Here is a 22,482-nt window from a genome sequence, read left to right on the forward strand (position 1 = left end):
TATTTAGTGTAAGCGAGACGGTACAGACTTTGCAAATTTTGTTACCTCGTGTTTTGTGTTGCGTGCAAAATTGGGTGGCAACATTCATGATTTCCATTTTATTGTTTAATTAATTAATTGCCTTATAGTAGCGTGAACGGATTATAATTTAATTATTGTTATTTGGGAAATAATGTACTGTTATTATTTGTAAATTACATAATCATTATTAGGCCTACCTTACAATTATTATTCTAGAATGATTAAAATACAGTGAATTATTGTTACAAGTAAATGTTACCAAGCTGAATAATTTAGTATGGCTGTTCTAGCCTATAAGTAATTGTTTAAATATTTGAAAATTTGTTTTGTATGTAATATTTAATATTGTCACCAAGTAGTGTATCTTATAATACTTGGTGCCTTGAGTTATTTTTGGGAAATAGTCTTTTGATACTTAAAAGGTACTGTTAGTTACAGATGGTTATTTTTAATTGTTAAATTTAAATCTTTTATATATACTTTGTGGCAAACTTAATTAAGTTTTTATTATTTCTCGGGTTATAGTAATATTTTTTCTGAATATCTACTGGTTATGTTGGGATTCAATAGGGTCCCCGTGAGTGCCGTCAGCGGGACTGGTGCGGCGAGTCTGCCCACATCACTGAAACCAAAATTGAATGCCCTCGGCCTGCCAGTGCTACTGTACCGGCATCCAACTGGAGTGTCTGTGCTCCTATTCGTCTTGATCAAGGTTGGATCCAAAATGTTTTTTCCTTCTTCTTATACTGAACTTGAGAGGATTGGGTTGTATGGAGCGCTGCCAGATATTATATCTGGAGGAGGGCCAGTATATTAGCTAGTATTTATTTAAATCAAATCAAATCTTTTATTGCTCGCAACAATTTCTTCACATTGTATGGCAAACGTCATAATTATTTATAACTTTTAAACTCTCATACCACACAACTACCACATTCAAACTTACATAATTTTCACACATTCCAGTCTCTTTCATCCTTCGTCAATTTCAACCCACTTACAGTGCTGGAGTCATGTTAAATTACTAAACTTATAAAAATAAGAAATAAACTGTAATCTGCCATAACATTGAATTGTATTTTCAGAACCACATTTTTAAAACATAAACAAAAAAACATCTGATGGATTAATTATAAAAGGCAAAATTAAATCAATCATATGTATCAATTCTCCCCCCCTAAACTTCACATTTCAATAGCTGGTCAACATGCCTCCTCCAAACACTTCCATCGTCCATTTTAACTTTGTACAGTAGCGAACTTTCTTTTTCCATAATTGTTCCAAAACTCCACTTGTATCTTGAGTTGGTGTAATCTCGAGCCTGTACTCTGTCTCCCACCTGAAATTGTCTGCGTACGATTTGTGTAACTTCTTGTGCATTTTTGCTATCTGGTAGTAATAGGCTCAAGTGAGTTCGAACACTTCTTCCAAACATTAAGTTGTATGAGTTTGAGCCAGTTGTGTTTGGAGATTGTCGAAGTTGCATCAAAAGCCTATATAGTTTTAGCTCAATCTTTCCCCCCTCATCTTCCATTGCCCTCAGTGATTTTTTTACTGTTTGGACATAACGCTCAGCTTGTCCATTAGACGAAGGATGGTAGGGAGCTGTAGTTTTGTGTACCACACCATTAGCAGATAAGAACTGGCGAAATATTGTAGATGTAAATTGGCTTCCATTGTCTGAAACTAAGACCAAAGGAAGGCCGAATGTAGAAAACATTTTTCTTAGCTCCTTCATACACTATTCTGCTGACGTGTTTTTAGTAGGGATTACTTCAACCCACTTGGTAAAGGCGTCCACAACAATGAAATACCACTGACCTTGTATCGGGCCAGCAAAATCTATGTGTAATCTCTCCCATGGTCCTTGAGGGGTCAGCCATGGATGATTCGGTCCTTTTGCAGGTTGATTTTGTTTTAGTCGACATTGTTTACATGTACGTACCATTTGCTCAATATCTCTGTCAATACTTTTCCACGTGCAAAAACTTCTAGCAAGGATTTTCATCTTCTCCATGCCTAGATGTCCAACATGTAGTTCATTTAACACTGAGTGTTGTAAAGCTTCTGGAATCATTATCCTGTAGCCCTTGAATATGCAACCATTTTGTAGTGTTAGTTCGTTGTCGTGGAAACCAAAAGGTTCGACCGTCCCTCCTGTTTCAAGGGCATGTAGTACTGGTTGTAAATATTTATCTTGAGCAGTTGTTCTGGATATAAGCATACTGTCAATCTGCAATGAATCAAGTTGATTAAGTTGAAAAAGGCTGCAATCGTCCACAAAGTTTGTAGTGCTATGTTCAGTAGGAAAGCGAGACACAAATTCAACGTTGGCATGGTCAGAGGTTCTTCTATATTCAATTGAGTAGTCAAAACCTGATAAAAAGTGTGCATAATTGAACAGTCTTGTAGCAGATATTGTTGGAAGGGTTTTGGTGGGACTGAATATTGACACTAACGGTTTATGGTCAGTCACTAAAATGAACTTTCGCCCGTAGCAGTAAGGGAAAAATTTCTTGAGTCCCCAGTAAATACCTGTTGCTTCCTTATCAATTTGACTATATTTTTGTTCACATTTGGTCAAAGTGCGTGAGGCAAAACTAATTGGCCTCTCACTTCCATCGCTGTATCGATGTGAAAGACAGGCTCCAAGGCCCACTGGAGACGCATCGGTTGCAAGCACTAATGGGAGTTCTGGATTGTAATGGACAAGTACATTGTTACTGGTTATTTCCGACTTAACCTTCTGAAAGCTTTCTTCACATTTTGAAGTCCACACATAACGGTTGCCTTTCTTCAGTAAATTATTGAGTGGGTGGAGGATTGTTGCTAAATCTTTGATGAACTTGTTGTAACAGTTTGCCAGACCGAGAAACGTTCTAAGTTCACTTATGTTTTCCGGTCTTTTGCTGTTCATGATAGACAAGACTTTGTCTTTGGTTTTGTGAAGTCCTTGAGCATCAATGACATGCCCAAGATATTGGATACTCGTTTGAAAAAACTTGCATTTATCTCGGTTCATCTTTAAGTTATTGTTTCTTAATCGTTCTAGAACTTTACGTAATCTAGCCAATAATTCTTCAGCTGTTTTACCCTGAACGATAATATCGTCAAAGAAACATTGTACACCAGAAAGTCCCTGCAAGGTTTTGTCCATGAATTGTTGCCAGAGAGATGGTGCTACCTTCACCCCAAACATCAAACGATTTACTTTGTACATACCTTTATGGGTGCTGAGTGTCTGCATGTGTGCACTTTCTTCGTCCATTTTCATGTGGTGGTAAGCATTAGAAATATCCAAGGTACAAAATAATTTTCCTCCGTTCATTTGAGAGAAGATTTCTTCTATCCTGGGTAATGGATGGTTTTCGTCTTTGATCACTTTGTTTAAAGTCACTTTATAGTCAGCACAAATCCGTGTTTGACCGTTCGGCTTGAAAACAGTTACGATGGGTGTTACCCAGTCTGAATGATCTACTTTTGTTATGATTCCACATTCTTCTAGTCTCGTAAGTTCATTTTCTACTTTACTTCTTAGGGAAAACGGTACTTGTCTTGGTTTTACAAATATTGGCGTCGCGCCATCAGTAAGTCTAAAATGTCCCAGATATTCAGGTATAACACCAATTTTTCCATCAAATAAGTCACTAAATTCACTTAACAAGCTTCCTAGATTTGAAGTCTGACTCGTTGTAAGACTTTTAATCTCACCCCAATCTAATTTAACTTCTCTCAACCAGTCCCTTCCGAATATGGCGTAAACGTTTTGATCAATTAGGTAAAGTTTTCCAACAAACTTCTGAGTCTTGTACGTGCATTTAACAAATGTTACTCCTTTCGGTTTTATGGTTTCTCCTGTATAAGTTCGAAGTTCAATGTTAGTAGAAAATATTTTCTGTGGGATGGCAAGCTTTTTAAACTCGTTGTAAGACATTGTACTAAGAGCTGCACCAGTGTCTAATTCCATGGGTAATGTCCTGCCTTCGATGTTGATGTTAACCATAAATTTGTCATTATTTCTGTCACTAATTACATTAATCTCATATTCATTCTCACTATTCAAGTCACTTTTGTTTTCAGTTTGATGTTGTCCAGGTTTCATTTGTAATTGAGATTTACTTTGCAAACAAACACTAGCTATGCGTCCAACTTTTCCACATTTTCGACCAAGTTGCATCTATGAATCTGCAGCTATTAGCACGATGGGCGGGTGAACCACAACGATAGCATTTTCCTTTGAGCTTTTCAATAGCTGAATTTGTTGAACGTGGACTAAGTAGAGGTTTTGGCCGAGGTGAGACTCTCTTAGATGTGTTTTCTTCATTTGAATGTCTTTGCTGAACCTGATTTAATTCAATGTGTTCAGTACGTGTTCGGCTAACAGTCATACTTTCTTCTTTGGCAAGCTCTATAGCCGAAGCTATGTTCACAATGTCCTGATAGGTGTGTTTCTCGCGGTCTTGGAGTAATTTAGTCCGAATATCTATGTCTTTCAATCCACGAATAAACTGTAACTTGAGAAATAAGTCTGCAACTGATATACCGCAACCACAATTGAAGTTACAGTTAATTGTCATCTTCTTGAGAGCCACCGAGAACTCACTAACTGATTCATGTTCTTGTTGAGTCCGTGAAATAAATTAATGCTGCAAGGCCCACTGGCTTGGTTGCGGGTCGATAAAATCCTTAAGAAGCTGTACTAACTCGTCGTAATCTTTATCTAACGGGTCGTTGGGAGCACAAATATCGTACAGTTGTTGGTGCAGTTGGGGAGTGAGAGCATGTAGCAATGAGTAAAACTTTAGTTTTATCATCAGCTCTTTGATTCTTTAGTTGTAAAAACACTTCTAATCTTCTCAGAAAATTTGAAATGGTTTCATCAGGGTGGTAGGGATTGAAATTTATATTCCCTGAAGTGTAGTTTGAAACCGTACAAACAGATGAAGTAGATGTAATGTTTGTGTCTTTGAGATTGTGTACCATTTCTTGTAATTTTGTTGTAAGGTTTAAATACTCATCCTCCACATTACATCTGTATTCTATTTCATGTTCTAAATAGTTTTCATCTGTCAAACAATCAATGCCATTCTGAACCTGCTTGTAACGTTCCCAGTATTCAGTCACAGCCTTGATTTTTATATTTAGTTCGGTTAATGTAGGGTTACCTTCAGCAAGTCTTTTGCCCTTTGAAAATTGGCCCTTAATAATAGATCGAGCTTTTTTTAGTTTTTGTAACTCTTCTTCTTCTTTAGTCATTTCTCCTTCTTTTTACCTCGTCGCCACTGTTAAATTACTAAACTTATAAAAATAAGAAATAAACTGTAATCTGCCATAACATTGAATTGTATTTTCAGAACCACATTTTTAAAACATAAACAAAAAAACATCTAATGGATTAATTATAAAAGGCAAAATTAAATCAATCATATGTATCAAGTCAGTTATCGAATAGGGCGGTCTCCCAGTTAAACGCCAGAAATTCGTCAACGCTGTAGAATGCCTTTGACACCAGAAAACGCTAAGGACGAGTTTTTGACGCCTTGGGCGTTTGGGCGTTTTTCATAGAATTTGGCAATCTGTTGATGAATTGAACACCTGCCTGCGAAGGCAAGTGCTCATAAACTACCGTTCTGTGTCTTCCAGTTCGGTAGTTATCTCTGCCTCTAGTCTCATACCCGTGTATGTCACGTCCCCTGGTAAGGGCACATTTAGACAAACAGAAGAAAGATGTTTCTAAAATGTAGAGACTGGGCAAAGTCAACAGTTTAAAACTTTTGAATGCTGCCCTGCACAACTCTCTGAAATTCAACTTTGCGATAATACGAATCGCTTTTTTTTGTAATTTGAACACCCTCTGAAATTCAACTTTGCGATAATACGAATCGCTTTTTTTGTAATTTGAACACCCTCAGGAAATTGTTGCCTGCACAGGCCCCCCACAACACCACCCCATAGGAAAGGTGGGAGTGAATTAGCCCATAATATGCCGCAATCAATACCTGACTGGGGCAATACCGGGCCAAGGACCTCAAAACATAAATTCCTGAGGACAGTTTGGTACACACATGGTCAATGTGGTTGTTCCATGTCAACCCTCGATCGAGGAGTATTCCAAGGAATTTAGCGGAGTAGACTTCTTCCAATATGGAATCTGCCAACATGACCAAGCTGACCCACATTGGAGTCCACTGGGCGCAGCGCGAAATTTAGCACGTTGGATTTAGAAGAATTTGTTTGAAGGTTGAGGCTGTTGAAATATTGAACACAGTTGTTGATATCGACAAAGGTTTGTAGTTCCAAACCTTCTTGTGAGTTATCTCTGAAACAGAGAGTCGTGCCATCAGCATACTGCACGATTTTGCCATGCAGCAGCGATGAATGTACGTCGTTGACATACAACAAGAACAGGATTGTGCTGAGTATAGATCCCTAGGGAACTCCATAGCTCAGTTGCATTGGTTTGGAAAATTTGTTTGAGATCTGAACCACTTGAGCTCTCTGACTTAAAAATGATTTAAGCCATAAGAGCGGCACGCCTCTGATGCCATGAGATTGTAGTTTGTCAAGCAGTATTTCATGGTCAACGCAGTCGAATGCTTTAGATAGGTCAAGGAACACACTTAATGTGTGATCCTGACGTTCTAGCCCCTTTACAACCATATGAACCAGACTCACCACTGCGTCTATTGTCGATTTATTTTTCCTGAATCCATATTGGTGTTCAGAAAGCTGGTTGTTTTTATTTAAGAAGTAAAGCATTCTCGCTAGAAAAAGTTTTTCAAATATTTTGCTTAAAATAAGCAAAATTGAGACGGGCCGATAGTTATTTATTAAACAGGGGTTTTCTTTCTTGAAAATCGGATGCACTTTTGCAATTTTTAGGAGTGAGGGAAAAACTCCTGAGTTAAAAGACAAATTGACTAATTGAGTCAGTGGTTTTACAATATGCCTTGAGCATTTTTAATTAACCACATGGATCTCAGTTCTAGATCATTTGATTTTTTGGCAGGGAGTTCTTGAATAATTCTATCAAGCTCTTCCTCAACTACGGGAGTCAGAGCCATTGAGGCTATTGGACTCTGTCTACGCGTGGGGTTCCCCTGTGGCATTGATGGAAGAGGGCCCCGTCCACAAGCAACAGACGCAAAGAAGCCGTTAAACTCGTCGGCAACCCTAGAAGCATCACTCACAAGTGTGTCCCCAATTTTGACTGTGATTTGCTTGAATTCTTGATGTTTATTGTTAATGATGCCCCATACAGTTTTGGAAACGTTTTTTGAAGAAATAATTGATTTTGAAACATCATACGCTTTTGCAGCTTGGATCACCTTTCTGTAAATTTTTTTATACTTTCGAAAAAAGATTTAGAACTTTTCATTGGCTGACTTTTTGTTTATTTCGGAGGAGTTTTTCTCTCGAAACCAGAATACCTTTGGTGATCCAAGTATTTTTTATCTTCTTTGGACGAATTTTAACCGTTTTTGTAGGGCAACAGGTGTTGAGGTGGAAACTCAAACATTCATTGAAAGGTTGGAACTGCTGGTCTACGGGATTTGACAAATTTAGAAAATTCCACTTTTCTTTTGAAAGGGAAGCGTTGAGGAGAGCGATATTTTCTGGCCTTGTGTATCTTATTGTTTTGCTAGTTTTTGGCTCTCTCGCGATTTGTTTTTCCACTAATGACAGCCTCTTGGCCATAGTGGTCCGAGATAGCTGTGTTGACCACCGACACTGTGACATTTTCAATGTTCGTAATGATATTATCAATAGCCGACTGTGTGTGGCCGTCACTCTCGTTTGAGTTTTGACCAACAGTTCAAGGCCAAATGTCCTCAGCAGATCGACTAGTCGCTTGGTGGATGGATGGTTGCTGTCCATCGCATCCACGTTGAGATCACCCATCAAGACGTAATCGTATTGATGGTTAGTCAGGTCAGTGAGTAACGCTTCGAATTTTGAAAAAAACTGATCTTCATTTCCACTGGGAGACCTGTAAATCCCTATCACAATAAATGTTGACCTGTTAGTTTGTACTTTGATCGCAACTACTTCGAAATCTTTCGCGGTCGTTACTTTGATTGGAAATTTTGTGAAAACTAAATTTTGTCTCAGAAAAATTGCTACACCACCTCCTTTGGAGTTCTGGCGACAGTACGCTTCTGCCAATTTGTAATTTGGAATTTTGCATAGTTCAAGGTTTTCGTTGTTAAAACCGTTCTCGGTTACAACGAGAATGTCTGATTTCAGCTCCTCACACATCAGCTGAATTTCATCCAATTTGTTGGTTGCGTACTGAGCGTTTTGGTGGAGTAGTCTTAGGGAACCTTGAACATGTAATTTTTGATTTGTCTGATTTTGCCGATTTTGGTCTGTCAATTTAGTCCTTTGCTGTAAAGTGGGCTCCCTAAAAAAACTGAATTTTCTTTTAAGTATGCAGAGCATCCAATGTCAGGACTGGGGCAGCGTCTTACGGCGTCCGCGTAGGTGACATTTTGTATGCCAGCTGGCCGTTGACGGGTGGTCGCCGACTCTCCTCTGGCAGCAGCGGGCGTTGGAATGTTGTCGGTGGTTGCAGCCGTTTGTACAATGATTCCTCTGGAATCGTGGCTGCGCCGTCATCCCCGGTCCTTGAGTGGCTGGTCTCATCGCAGCCACGATCTTCCCAGCCAGTAACCGTTTGCCCCGCCAGAAGAGATGTTGGCCGTGTCTCGTGAAATACCTACGGCCGATGTCATCAAAGTTTAGCACTCTAAGTTTGTGTCTAACAGCCAGTTCCTCTATGTAGGCATTCACGAGCAAGGTCTCATAGTGGACAGGGTGGGTTGGGTCCAGATCGTGGCGGTGCGGCAGTGTGGTGAGGATGAACTCGGTGTTGGAGGATCCAGCAGTGATGTACCCCACCAGATGGCGGTAAATATTCCGCTGCTCGCCGACTGCCAGGTCGCCACCTCGCAGCAGGGCCGGGGTTCAGATGACGTTCGAGCTGGACTCACGACATCCAGAAACCGGGCGCCCGGCACACAGAATCCGTTCACTGTGGTTGTAGGGCCGATCAGTTTTTTAACGAGCCCAGCGATGTGGCGGGCATGGCTGTCACCTCGAATGGTTATGTATTTGAACCGAACGTTGTTTTTAATTTCTTTTGGAGCTTGCCACTATTTGTTTGCGGTTTTTAGAGAGTTATTTGGAAAAGTTTGTTTTTTTTTTCTTTTTAGAAAAGGATTCAATTTTTTGTTGGGTTGCATTTTTTGATTAGAGATTACTAAGTTTATTTTGCACCGGTACAGGATTTTTAGGCTTCCTCCTTTTTATTTCTGTCCACCTGTTGTTCCCTTCATAATCAGCGCATTCGCAAGTTTTTAGCTGCAGCTTCAGACTTTGGTTCTCCGCCTCCAAGACCTCTATCGTTGTCCTCAGTCTGTCGAGGAGGTCAGTTCGTTCACTCGTGCCAGCGTTTGGCTGTTCCGGCACGTCGCACTGCACTCCGACCTCTACAGAAGCGGGTGGGCTGAGGAACGGCTCGCACTGCACACCGCGGTCCAAAGTTACGGAAGCGTGAGTTCTCTGGTCGTCGCGGGACGAGGTGTCGTCAGGGAAAATCTGATCCGTGAACTGCAGTAGGCGGGTGTCGGATTCTATAGTGTGATCTAGGAGACCCTGGAACTCTCTATTAAGGCGTTCTATCTCCTGTTTTAAACGTGCGATCTCTGCTGCTGCATCCTCCGGTTTGAGGGGTAGGTTTGGGTTCTGTAGAGACCGACGCAGGTAGGGAGGCGGTGAGTGAGGTGGCGGGGTCCGGGCCGGGCGTGGAGCAGGCGGGCGCGGGCGTAGTCGGTGTGTCGGGGGACGTGGCGGACGCAGTACGAGTCTTGAGAAGCGGTGAAGAGAGGGTTCGCATAGTGACTGGATGGTCTCCACTGTGTTTTTCATTACAAACAGTCACTCTCGTCATGTTATCATCAGTTTTGATCGAGGCTCCGCAACTTTTCCCTAAACACCGCCACGATATTTCTCCATTTTTCAGGGTCCGTTGTTGCCTAAATTTTACATTTTTATATACTACACAAGGTCTCCCAGTTTTGGTTTTTTTCTATTAAGAATGACATTGATGAATGAATGAATTAATAAGTTAAAAAATAAATGAGTTAATAAATAAATAAGTTAATAAATAAATTAGTCAATAAATAAAAACAACGATTTTATAAAATTTTAAAAATAATAACAGTCAACAGCAACAATAAAATCTGAACAATAAATAACAAGTACTCTGTGGTTTCTTCAAGCAAAAAGATACGTCATCCGCCAGTAACCGAACTGATGTCCTTCAGCGTAACTGACCAGTACGTAACTGTTTCTGCCACCAGAAATGTTAATGATGTGATCGATACTACTTGTATTTATGTTGCGCGCTCCTAGTCACGTCATACAGCAAGTCCTTGTACACTTGTAATTGCCAGTCTAACCTTGTTATCTTGATGGTTAGCTTTTATGGCTAGTTACTACTTACAAGCGCATGTGCTGTCCGATTCACTTTGATCCAGGTTTATGATATTAAATAATTACGTGATATCGTCCAAAACCTTTCGTTATAATATTTTAAAAACCGAAAATAATTCAATTAAACTGCGGAGCGTCGTGGAGTACGTGTTGACAAGATAGGACCAGGCCTACCAACCCTTTTTAGTTTAGTAACATGATCTGTAGGGGAGGATTTCATCTTTAATTCGAACTCGTGGAGGAAACTTGAAACAAAATTACTTTTTAAAAATAGTGAGCCTAGAAATTCTACAACCTTTTCCCTCCCCTCAGTTCATAAAAAATTACCAGTTGAAATTTTTACTACTGCCGTACCTGAAACTAGGTTATTTATGTCAAATTTCTATTTATTATGTTATTTATATATCTAATTTCTATATTTTATTATGTTATTTATTTGTCACATTTCTATTTATGGTTATTGTCAATATTGAAATTTTATATATTGTTGTTATTTAGTTTTTAAGATACGCGGTGCACCGTGGTGCTGCAGTTAATTGTATTTTATATGAAAATGTTTGCCACCTAATTATTAATCATGTACTCGAAATTTTGTCTCTCTTTGTCTCTCTTCCCACTAGGGGCATGTGATTGTTTTTTTTATGCGTTGCTCCGAGTTTAGGAGGGGCGCGCTTCCGAGACCTCCTGTTGCGATTGAGAAAACTTCCTGTGAAGTTTATTTTCGTTAACTCGGGACAGTCTGATTTCGAAAGCTCCTGAAATTAAAAAAATAGTTAACGGTGATACATTCTTAGATTCACATCTGTGGTAGCTACGGTCTCTTAGGGAATTCGGCCTTTGTAATATCCAGCTTCCGGCAGCGCCCAACCTCTGCAACATCCGGCTTCTGGAAGCTCTCTCAATTTTTTAGATCCTGGACACTGAGAGCTCTTAGCTTCTGCGACCTTCTTAGTCTTATTGAATTATTTCATAATTCTTGAATCAATCAAATTTAAATTTAACTTAATTATTAAGTCCTTTTCTTGTTAGTTAAATTGCATGATCGTTAATTATGAAACCTAACATTAAAAACTATGTCGCAATATCCTAAATCACACGATCCTACATTTAAGAGTAAACAGAGTATGCAACCGTAACCATACAATATTACGAACACTATATTCTTACTTCATACCTTCGGGGAACCCATGGTTATGGAAGAACTTTGCTGGAGAGTAGGGATTGTTTTTACTGCGCGGAGTGGCGATGTTTACCTTCAATATTCACTATAATCCTGCTTGGATTAGGAAACTTTGACATTCTAAAGTTTTGACGTGTTTGCGTTGAAGAAAACAAATAGTTGTCAGTTCACCGTTAACATACGCAGCTTTTATCTCAATAAGGTAATTTTATTACAAAGTATCAAGGTTCCGAAAATCGCCAAGTAAAAAGTAGTGTTTCTTTATATACTTAACTAAACACATAGATGTTTTGTTTTTAATTTAATGGGATTAATATATTTCTTCTTGCCCTTTAAAAGTGTAATTATTTTGGAATAATAATAAGCCGACATGATTATTCCAATATATATATATATATATATTGTTGATAACTGATGCGTCTACAATGCATCGGATTTTCAGTCTCAATAGATTCAACGCAGGATCAAATCATGTGTGTGATCATAGGCCTTTATCAGCAATATCCACCTTGCACTGTACAACTCTCCTCTTGTTCTGTTTGATAAGAGTCTCACACATGCATTAAACAGTCCGCAGAATAAAGCCATAATTGAGATTCGCCTGTAAAAGAAATTATTTCATAATGTTTTGGGTTCCGGTTTTAACATCACAGTCTATGAACGTTGCCTCGTTCAGTTTTTTTAAGCGTGCCTCGTTTGAACGCCAAGTTTTTGTTCTAAACTCCAGATGTTTAAATGAATAGTGTGTTTAAAAATATTTTATCACATAGCATGAAAACTACATTAGTAATTTCTTGTGACGTTCATAGTGCTTTGAAATTTCTTAAATAAATCTGCGACATAAATTAGCCCGATTGTAAAATATTTGAAAAAGCAGGAGTTTATTAGGAGAACGTAAACTATAGTAACATGATTAAGTGGTTGATAATCACACTTTTCACAACAGTGCAAATGGTGAAATAATTTATAAAATATTATAATACTACAGTATTACGAAACACATTCTTCACACGACTGAAGTTATCCGTGCTAAGTTCAAGAACATTGAATCTTATTAGTATAAGACGTATTGTACAATATGTTCATCTGTGTCATTGTTCTTTTTTCGTAATGTATACTTGCAAGGAAATAGACAAAGCAATTCTTTTATGGGTCAATTATAATTTTTATGGGTGAAAATTAGATACAAACGTAAATATGTTTTTTTAACACGAATTAATGACCGTGATTTGACTCGAAAATAAAATAAAATAAATATAATATTAGTTGAATACGAGTTAAAAAATTCAATTTTAATGCAACTGTATTTACAGTAGTTAGTGTCACTCGGAAAGTACCGGGAATGGGTTGATTGCAGTCAAAGATATTTAATTTTAGTCAATTAGTTTGTAAATGAATTGCCGCTGAAAATCCAATCTCGGTAAAGCGTCTACTTTCCCCTCTTGCCAAAGCGTGGCGTAACTAGCTGGCCACTTCAATTTAGGCTTATAACGCTTAGTTATTGCTAAACACTTACAACCCCACTGCATAAAGCAAATTGGTGAATGATATTAAACACTCCAATTTATTTAGTCCAATAAGTTTGTGTTTTATATCTCTTTATTTACATGTTCTAAATTTACTCCAGAAACATTTGAACTAGATTGATTAGCTTCATAAACAAATGTATCTATGGTTTCATACTGCCAATTTCTTTTTCTGCAGATCACACATATAATCTGCTACAAGTACGGATGTGAAATTAAATGTAAGTAACAGTAACTTTGCATAGAAACCGATGTCATGGAGTATTCACGGACCCATTACTATGTAACTAGAGAACTCTTTTGTATCACATATAACTGGACTACCATTTAACTATAATGACACCAACATCAATATAATCCTTTCTGGGACCAAGAGGAACCTCGAACCAAGATTAATTTCTCTATGAACTTTCTATTAAGAGGACTTTTCTACATAGACGGACAGACAGAGGGAGAACGACACGATTTTAATGCAATGTTTATTGAGATTAAGTGGTTTTAGAAGAAAGTAGGAGATTAGTATGACTATGAAAATAACATTTACTTCAATACTTGAATACATTGGAAGTTGCATGTCATGACATCAGTGAACTTATTTATGACGTGAATAACATTATGTATATAGTAAATTATTTCAGAAATAGATTTATTCTAAAGGTTTTGGTGGTTATTCAAATTAAAATAATGGTATCTAAAGTTAATAGTCCATATATAATATAGGAAGAGAGTTTCTATGACCAAAGTTTACAAAAACAATCTTTTTCGGACATATGATTTTGACATATGCATTTGTATTAAAAGACATTTAAAAAGTAAGAGTGTGCCGTGTGTTAATGTAGGTGGAATATCACTTACACTTTACTGTATTGTGTTTCACTGAAGTCATTAAAGTTCATATGTCTATAATACCCTTATTGTCTGAACTTTAAACCCCTAAGGTAATGTTACCCAGGGTAATATACACACATTACAATGTATCAAGTGCTTCGGCGTAGCACTCCCAGTGATACATTCGTTAAAGCAGTTTCTACAAGATGTTTAAAAATTATTAAAGCCATTAATGGTTACACTATCAATCAAAATATGTAACATAAATTAATTTTGATTGTGTCGCGAAATGGAAAACAAATGTTAAGATAATTTTATTGAAATAAAAATCTAATAATAACCACCGCAGCTTTACATTATAGTGAAATTGTTTTAAGTTTCAAGAGTGCATGCTGGTTTCCAAAGTTCATAAAAAGAATGATGATTTTATAGTTTTAGTGAACAAGGTACAGTTGTAAAAGATTTGGTGAGACGTAATCAAAACGATCGTTATGTTTTTAACATAAAAATTGCTATCGTATATTTAGTTCAATATAATAATAAAGTTTTAACACCTTGCTGTGATATTTAACCTAGTTAACATCTTACAAGAGTACTAAAGTTGCAAAGTTCCTTGTTATATAAGGGATGATTGCATTAAAGAGATGCACATAACTTGTCATTCGAAACCAATAAACATTATCACGGTAATTATATAGTAATTCATTCTATTTTACTTAAATAAACTGGGGTGTAAACCATGTGGCTATGGAAACGATAGTTACGGATAAAAACGAAACAGTTGGTTAAAAAGAGATTTGGGCTCAAATAACAGAACAACTCGTAGGTTATATTACACTTAATACATTTAAACCTCTATTAAAATTCGTGGTTGTCATTTTGTGCCAGCTCTGCAGTTCACAGAAAAATAATATTGTATTCCTTTTAAAATATGTTTGAAAACTAATAATTATGACATGAACATTGCAAATCATTGAAGACCAAATACATTGGTTAATTGTGTAACAACATTTTACTTCTTTGTGTTTTGTGGGTTACTAGATGGCTAATTCTATTCTTATCCAAACAAAATATCTTAAAAAAATTAATAATGTGTTGGGGTTTATTCACTTTCACAGAAGCAAAGTCAACCTGAAGATCATTGGTTCAGCGTTGAGGATTTTACATATATTTTACTTATATAGTTACAGGTAATGGCAGCAATAAATAACAAAATATTATACTCGTTTAAGTTATTTTCTAAAAACAGTACCAGTATACTAGATTTTAACATTTTTTCATACAGTAAAAATAAAAGACAAAATTTTATTTCAGTGCACTCTATAATCTTATTACCTTCCCTAGTTCACAGGAATTATTATTATGAATATTATAACACAAATTAAAGATTATATTTTTGTTAGCAAAATATGTGTTAGAAATATATGTGGGACCAATGAATGATTTAATAATGGGGTGATCTTGGAGAATAACCGACTATGACTTCCAGTTTAATTTAATATGCTTACTACATAAGAAATGCAATTTTTAATAATACAGTGGAGTTAAGGGTCATAGATCACCTTAAACTTAGCTACCCTACTTCTTGCTAAATGGCATCCTGCCAGTGATTGGGAAATCTTTTGCTCTCTTTTTTTTATCGCTTTGCTCCTGACATTTTCATTACAAGAAGAAGAGTAATGCACCGTGATTTTACTATTATATTTTTAATGTACAATTTCATCATTGCTATTCCAGTAATTTATTAAACTCATCTAAACTCTACTACATATACATACAAAATGAAGTTTTCTTACTCCACTTAGATTTCAGAAATGTCTTGTAATGTTATGATATTACTAAATTCAGTAATTATATAATGGTTTAAACATTATTTTAAAGCAGCATCAAACAGAGCAATCTAATACATTTCGTCAAATACAACATTTAATTATTTACTAATTTTACGGAAGAGCAAATAAATAAATAAAGATCCTTATATTTTTTTCTTGAACTGGGAAGTTGCGACGAGAAGCTCTGAACTAACTTTGCTTATGGAAGGTATTAATAAAATATTAATATGTTGACGTATTTTTTTAGTAAAGAATTCAATTGTGTGCTTAGCTGCTTATGATAAATAATCGGATGAAGACATACATGTCGAAAATTAAGGATTTAAAAGTTGTTTTGTTTAACTTAATCATTTCAGAAGATATGACAAAGACAAAGAAAGAAATCATAAATTCGAAGCGTAGCATTCAATGATCTGTCAATATCTAATTTGTTTCTTCATTCGGCTTTCAGAAAATTTTTAGAACAAACTAAAGTACAGACTTCAAAAACTTCATAAAGATAATCGAGGAGCAATAAATGTGTACAACGGTTATTTAGCTTTATTTGATGAGCAATGATTAGTTATTGGTGAAAGAAATTAAATTTCCGCCTCCAATATCAATAAGTTCAGAAATTAACCAACATGCTTTAAATGTGATATAAATCTCTGCCCCTTCTATTTCTAAATATATGTTTCATATGGTTAGCATCGGTCTGTTGGAAGTCCTGATTTATAATAAAAAAGTAACTTTCTTTACATTGGTATTATGAGTGACCGTATCGGTAACGAGGTACAGAATAAAAAAATATAACAGGTAAAGGTTACAGTTTGTCACGTGCTTAACGATAGAGAGCCATTTTACCGCTTAAAAGTGACGGGGATTACAGATTAAAAATTGGATTGATGAGGGATGGATTTCAAAGTAATGGTAAATACTCTGTTTTTTTGTATACAAATATTATATTAGTTGTGAATGATATTTGAAACACAGCTCAGGACATGATAACCGTGTGATAATATTAAAATTACTGCTTAAGATAGAATCTACTCACATGTACATATGAGTGCTTACACGTTGTTAGAATAGTGCCCTTATAACAGAGGAAATATTTCCTATCACTTGAATATCAAAGATGTTTATCACTAGAGAATACTGTTCCTGTGAATAAGATGTACAATTAAATTAATTTATTAAATGTAAAGTATAGTGCTGTAATATCACAACGAATTTATAATAACGAGGTTTAAATGACATAGGTTTAGTTGATGGAGAAAGCAGAGTTCTTTATGTTTGTTTAGCTTACTGCATAAACGACGCTGTTCTAATAATTAATTTGAACTGATATAAATTGGTCCATTGGAGTAAATCTTCAGGCCAGGATGTTGTCCGATGTGGATCGAACGATAAGCCTCCCACGCTTACAGGAGATATAACATTATACTTCCCCACTTTCTTAAAGTTATTCTTAAAATATCGTTTAGTCGTTGACTTTTCCTACTTTCGTCAAGTGTTTCCTATCATATTTTTTGGGTTTGTTTTCCTTAAATTTCAATAACCTTTCTATAGCAAACCCAATTAAACTTTCTGTCAGTGGAAGCTCCCAAACAGTTTCGTCGAGAAACACAGTCAAAGTACTCGTAATGGTACAAGTAAAATATTGCTACGTTAAATAAAAAAAATTATAATAACAAAAACAAATAAAAACGATTACAGAAACTCTTAATTTTTTATATAATTACAAAATTCCCTACCCGTAGGGTACATATCCCCTCATAGTGTCTTACTATAGACCATGGACAAATATTTTATCAATAACGGGTTTCAGTAGATCATCACTGTCACATAAGTTATTGAAATTTTAACCCACTTACCTGAAACGCAAGCGGTAGACATGAGTTGCTCTGAGCTGTTCTTTGTTAATTTCTATGATTTATAGACCTGACAACACTCCTTGTCTCTTAATATGGAACATTGTAGAATTCCGTCTCAGTGTATAATACCCAGATATACTCCACTTAATGGAATTCTCTTCAGGCTATTTATTTTAAATCAGTGTGTTTTAAATTTGTTGGCTTCCTTTGTGGCAATTTATATTCTCTATCTTGCTTTGATGTCCTGTTTAATTAATTAGACTTTTGTCTTTCCAGAAATGTATAGGTATTAATGCTTCGATGAATATTAATGAAAGTAATTCGAAGTCTAATATGACTATATATATTCTTAACAACGCACATTATAAAGTACAAATATTAAAAAAATAAATTAATTCAATCATTTCAAACACTTTTTTAACAATTTTTAAAAACGATAATTTCATTTTGAATTACAAGTAATCATCCGGATTAATAAAAATCTATAAAAATATCAGTAAACAAAATTTTGAAGGGAATTTTACTAGATAAAGTTTATTATTAAATATAAGAAATGCAAAAAAAAAAAAAAACTTTTGTGAATAATGCATAAATGTTGATACTTGGTAGTCACAATATCTACATGAATGAATCTCACACAATCAAGGCCTGACAAGCGAGTCAAAGGCTTCATTGCCCTTTTTAACGTACGGAGGTATACAGGACACTGAGGGTGCACATTACCATACCTGAAGGCTGCGGTCGACGCTCTAGTAGTCCAAAGTCATGCTACTGAATACTTCAGGAAGAATATACTTTTATCTTAGGTGTTGTTTGGTGAGATTTCCAGGAATACATACAATTCAGTTTGCAATTCAAACAAATACATTGCTCCTATTAGTAAAAAACCTATACTGTAAAAGGCAAATTATCAAGTCTTAAATAGCTATTAAGAAGATTAAATTAGCTAATTCATAGCTTTTAAGAAGATTGGACGTCCAATGTCATAAATCATTGTGGTTTAAGGTAAAGGTTATTACAGTTAGTTTATTAGGAATATTGTTAGAAAACTATTTGTAAGGATTAATAAGTACTTAAAGTGTAATTTCTTAGAAAATTATGGATTTATTTATTACTAGGAGTTAACATAGATTTTACCACTTTTACGATAGAGGATGACTAGTTTAATAAGTCTAGGCGTATATTTGTTTGAAGGGACACTAAATATTATATTATTTGAAAATGTATTTTAATAACTCTTTCAAACCTGAAGATATTAAATAAATTAATAACCATGTAGCTGAAAGAATGAACAGTGATAAATAATATGTTTTGATTTTCTTGCAATTTATCAGTTATATAATTGAAACAATGATGCAGTATCTTAAGGATAAGGAAAATATTACAAGCCATTAAATTATAAGCCAATTATTGTAGTCTGGTTTAATTTCCGTAAAACGAAGAGACCTGGTGCAAAACCTCTCTCACGTAAATGCGATCAGAGAAAGGCCGAATAATTCTATGAAGACCTCTCACAGACATCAAGGATCCTAAACGCATTGAAGTAGGCTTACATTAAACTTCATGAAAGGGAATGGTAATGTTAGTATGGTTTGTTAGTATCTCGTATATATGTAAAACAAATTTAAAAAATTGTCAAGCTAAAGGAGTAATTAATTTTTTTTAAGGGGAGTACAAAGCGAACCATAAGTAACTACTGCCAGATCGTTAGCGAATCCAATCACTCAAGCAGCTGGAATATTTCTGCCAGTCTGTCCATCCTTCCTAACAAATCTTGACAGCAAAGTGAAGTATGGATTTTAATTGCAAGAATTCAAACAAACAAGGTAGGGATTGATCATTTACATGTTTCTTTATGGGATTTGGCTGCTGAACATTGAAAACATTAAATACTCCTGGCGTGACAAACTACTATTTAAAATACCATTTTAAAACATGTATGGTTGCTGTGACACGTAATATTTCTAAGATGTACCGCTAATGTTGGTTAAATATGTGTTCAGTACAATATTAGGTATAATAGTCGTCCACAATGTTTATAACACCAAAAACCTAAACTAAAATCATGCAAATGTGTATAAGAAACAACCACACATAATCCACTAAGTACCATTGGATATGAGTTGGAACATTTGTATGATGAGATAGCAGAATATAAATTTGAACCATTCCATTAATTTCTATCAAAGGAAGTTACCACAACACATTCAGTGTCACCACAGTGTTTGCAAACACATTCATAGACGCTTGCTACGTTTTTAAAGAACCCATTTATACAAGCCTGTTTCAGACAGGTTGGAGAAAGGACCACTTCTTCAATGTAGGTTATATTACATTAAAAAAAGGCTATTTAGCAAGCTCCTTCCAAAAGTTACTGCAATTTGTAATTAAATATCCTATTGTTTTTTGGAAATAAAGCAATTGCATGGTTTAAAGGACATGCATTCTACGTTATTACCAAACATATGCATTGAATTAACATCATATATATTATACCTGTACTTTTTAAAGAATCTGAATTATGTAAGACGTTTTTAAAATCTCAAATATTTATTGGGTGACATTATGCTACTACTCATCTAGCTAGAAAACATTAATTTCTGCCTGCCTGTCCTCAAGGTATTCTAAAAACGAACTGAAACATAGGCTTGTAATTATGAAGCTTAATTTCTATATGAGGAACACTACGTTCAATAATAATGTATAGCACTTCATTATATGACCACAAGGAGATATAAGTAGCGTAAATAAATTTGTTAACTAACTCAATATATTTGTTAGCATTTGCTGTACATTTACAGAGGTATTAGTTTACAGACTTTTTATTTAAGATATTAAAACACCAAGGACTTGACAAATCAGTCGGAGGGTACCAACTGGACTGTTAATTGAAAGACTAAATTAACTGAAAGAGGACTCGGTTTACCTAAAGAGTTGAAGTCGGTTCGTTATCTCTTGTACGCGTCTCAGGCAGGCTTATTTGACTGTTTTCTCCTTCGTTCTTGGTGAAGGTCTCCCTGTTCGGACAAAGTAGAGTTCATTAACGTAATTGTTGCTCTGAAAACAAGTAGTAAAATATGTTATTTCCAAAATAATAAATACTATACTTCATTACAATTTTCGTAACTGGTTAACATAACATTAAACATTAAATCAGTTAAAATTAAACACTAAAAAATGTAAGACGCAATATTTCATATTTAAGACTAATTTGTATTATATGATGTTCAGATGAAGTATATTAATTATAAATGGAAATAAATAATATAAAGGGTGAGGCAGAAAGGATGGATGTTTTTAGAACAGATAGTATTCTGATCTGGGTAGTGGGAGTGGGGCGACTGCAGTTGCCATGTGTTCGGTAGAACATACCATTTTGTCTAGTCATTGTTGAGTCGTCATCATGGAGTCGTGGAGTGTGCAACACCGTGTGTTTACTTACGACAGTTTTTGTTCGTAATAATGAGAGTATTGTTGCAGTTCAGCGCGAGTTTCGTTGTCATTTCAATCTTGCGAGAAATAACAGTGTACCCACTCGTAACACCATTTTACGTTGGGTTCAATCATTTCGTTCAGTAGGAACAGTGATGAATAAACGACCACCAGGGGCTCATCGCACTGTACGCACTCCAGAAAATGTGGAAAGAGTTCGGCAAGCCATACTCCGTAGTCCTGGTCGATCTGCTAGGAGACATTCTTCTGAACTGAACATCAGTAATCGGTCAGTAAGGCGTATTTTACATAACGATCTAGGATTTCATCACTACAAAATTGCCATGGTTCAACAATTGAATCCTGGCGATTATGTAAAGCGGCTAAATTTTGCTCGAGAAATGAAGGCCATACTTGACCAAAATGAAAACATCATTTTGTTTACGACAGATGAAGCACATTTTCATTTGAATGGTACCGTTAATCAGCAGAACTTTCGTTATTGGTCAGATGAAAATCCAAAATTAATGCATGAGACACCATTACACAGTCCCAAGGTGACAGTTTGGTGTGCTGTGAGCAGTACAGTTGTTATTGGTCCATACTTTTTTGAAGACGACAACGGGACCACTGTAACTGTAACCTCGGAACGTTATAGACAGATGTTCACTGAATTCTTCCTACTTGAACTAAGAAGAAAACGTATTCCTATCCGGCAAGTATGGTTTCAGCAGGACGGGGCGACAGCTCACACAGCAAGAAATTCAATGGAAGCAATTCGGGCTGTTTTTCGTGGTCGCATCATTTCTCGGTTTGGTGACATTGATTGGCCTCCTCGTTCCCCAGACCAGTACATGTGCGACTACTTCTTGTGGGGTTTCATCAAGTCACGTGTTTACCAGCATAAACCACGTACACTTCAAGAACTAAAGGAAGCAATTCGTGTGGAAATCGAACAAATTGGCAAGGCAATGTTAGAAAGAGTAGAAGCCAACTTCCGAGAGCGGCTTGTAAAGTGCATCGCTGAAAACGGCCGTCACCTGTCAGATGTTGTTTTCAAACATTAATTTTCTAAAATGGTAAGATCATGTGAATATTATTCTGTAAATAAATGTTTTTTTTATGCACAGGTAACGACATATTGCTTTTTTGAAAACCGTTCATCCTTTCTGCCTCACCCTTTATTATAAGTGAAATAAATATTGACCTAATTATATTCACCTTGGCAAACTATTGATAGCTTCTACAAAGAAGCTTTAATTAAAACTTTACAAAGTCCTATAGGGTGATGTTTCCTTCAGACGATAAAAGAA

At 35.9% G+C, this 22,482-nt stretch overlaps 1 protein-coding gene across 1 annotated transcript; it reads right to left on the reverse strand.

Annotated features, from left to right (window-relative positions):
• Positions 1 to 1,762: 1,762 nt before the first annotated feature.
• LOC124370459 (uncharacterized protein K02A2.6-like) lies at positions 1,763 to 3,289 on the reverse strand. The gene is made up of 2 exons (XM_046828745.1): positions 3,244 to 3,289; positions 1,763 to 2,178 (listed from the first exon to the last, which is right to left on the reverse strand). Exons 1-2 carry the CDS (start codon positions 3,287 to 3,289, stop codon positions 1,763 to 1,765), a joined length of 462 nt encoding a protein of 153 aa, XP_046684701.1.
• Positions 3,290 to 22,482: the final 19,193 nt, after the last annotated feature.

The sequence above is a fragment of the Homalodisca vitripennis genome, unplaced genomic scaffold, assembly GCF_021130785.1.
Source record: "Homalodisca vitripennis isolate AUS2020 unplaced genomic scaffold, UT_GWSS_2.1 ScUCBcl_177;HRSCAF=1512, whole genome shotgun sequence".
NCBI classification, from domain to species: domain Eukaryota; kingdom Metazoa; phylum Arthropoda; class Insecta; order Hemiptera; family Cicadellidae; genus Homalodisca; species Homalodisca vitripennis.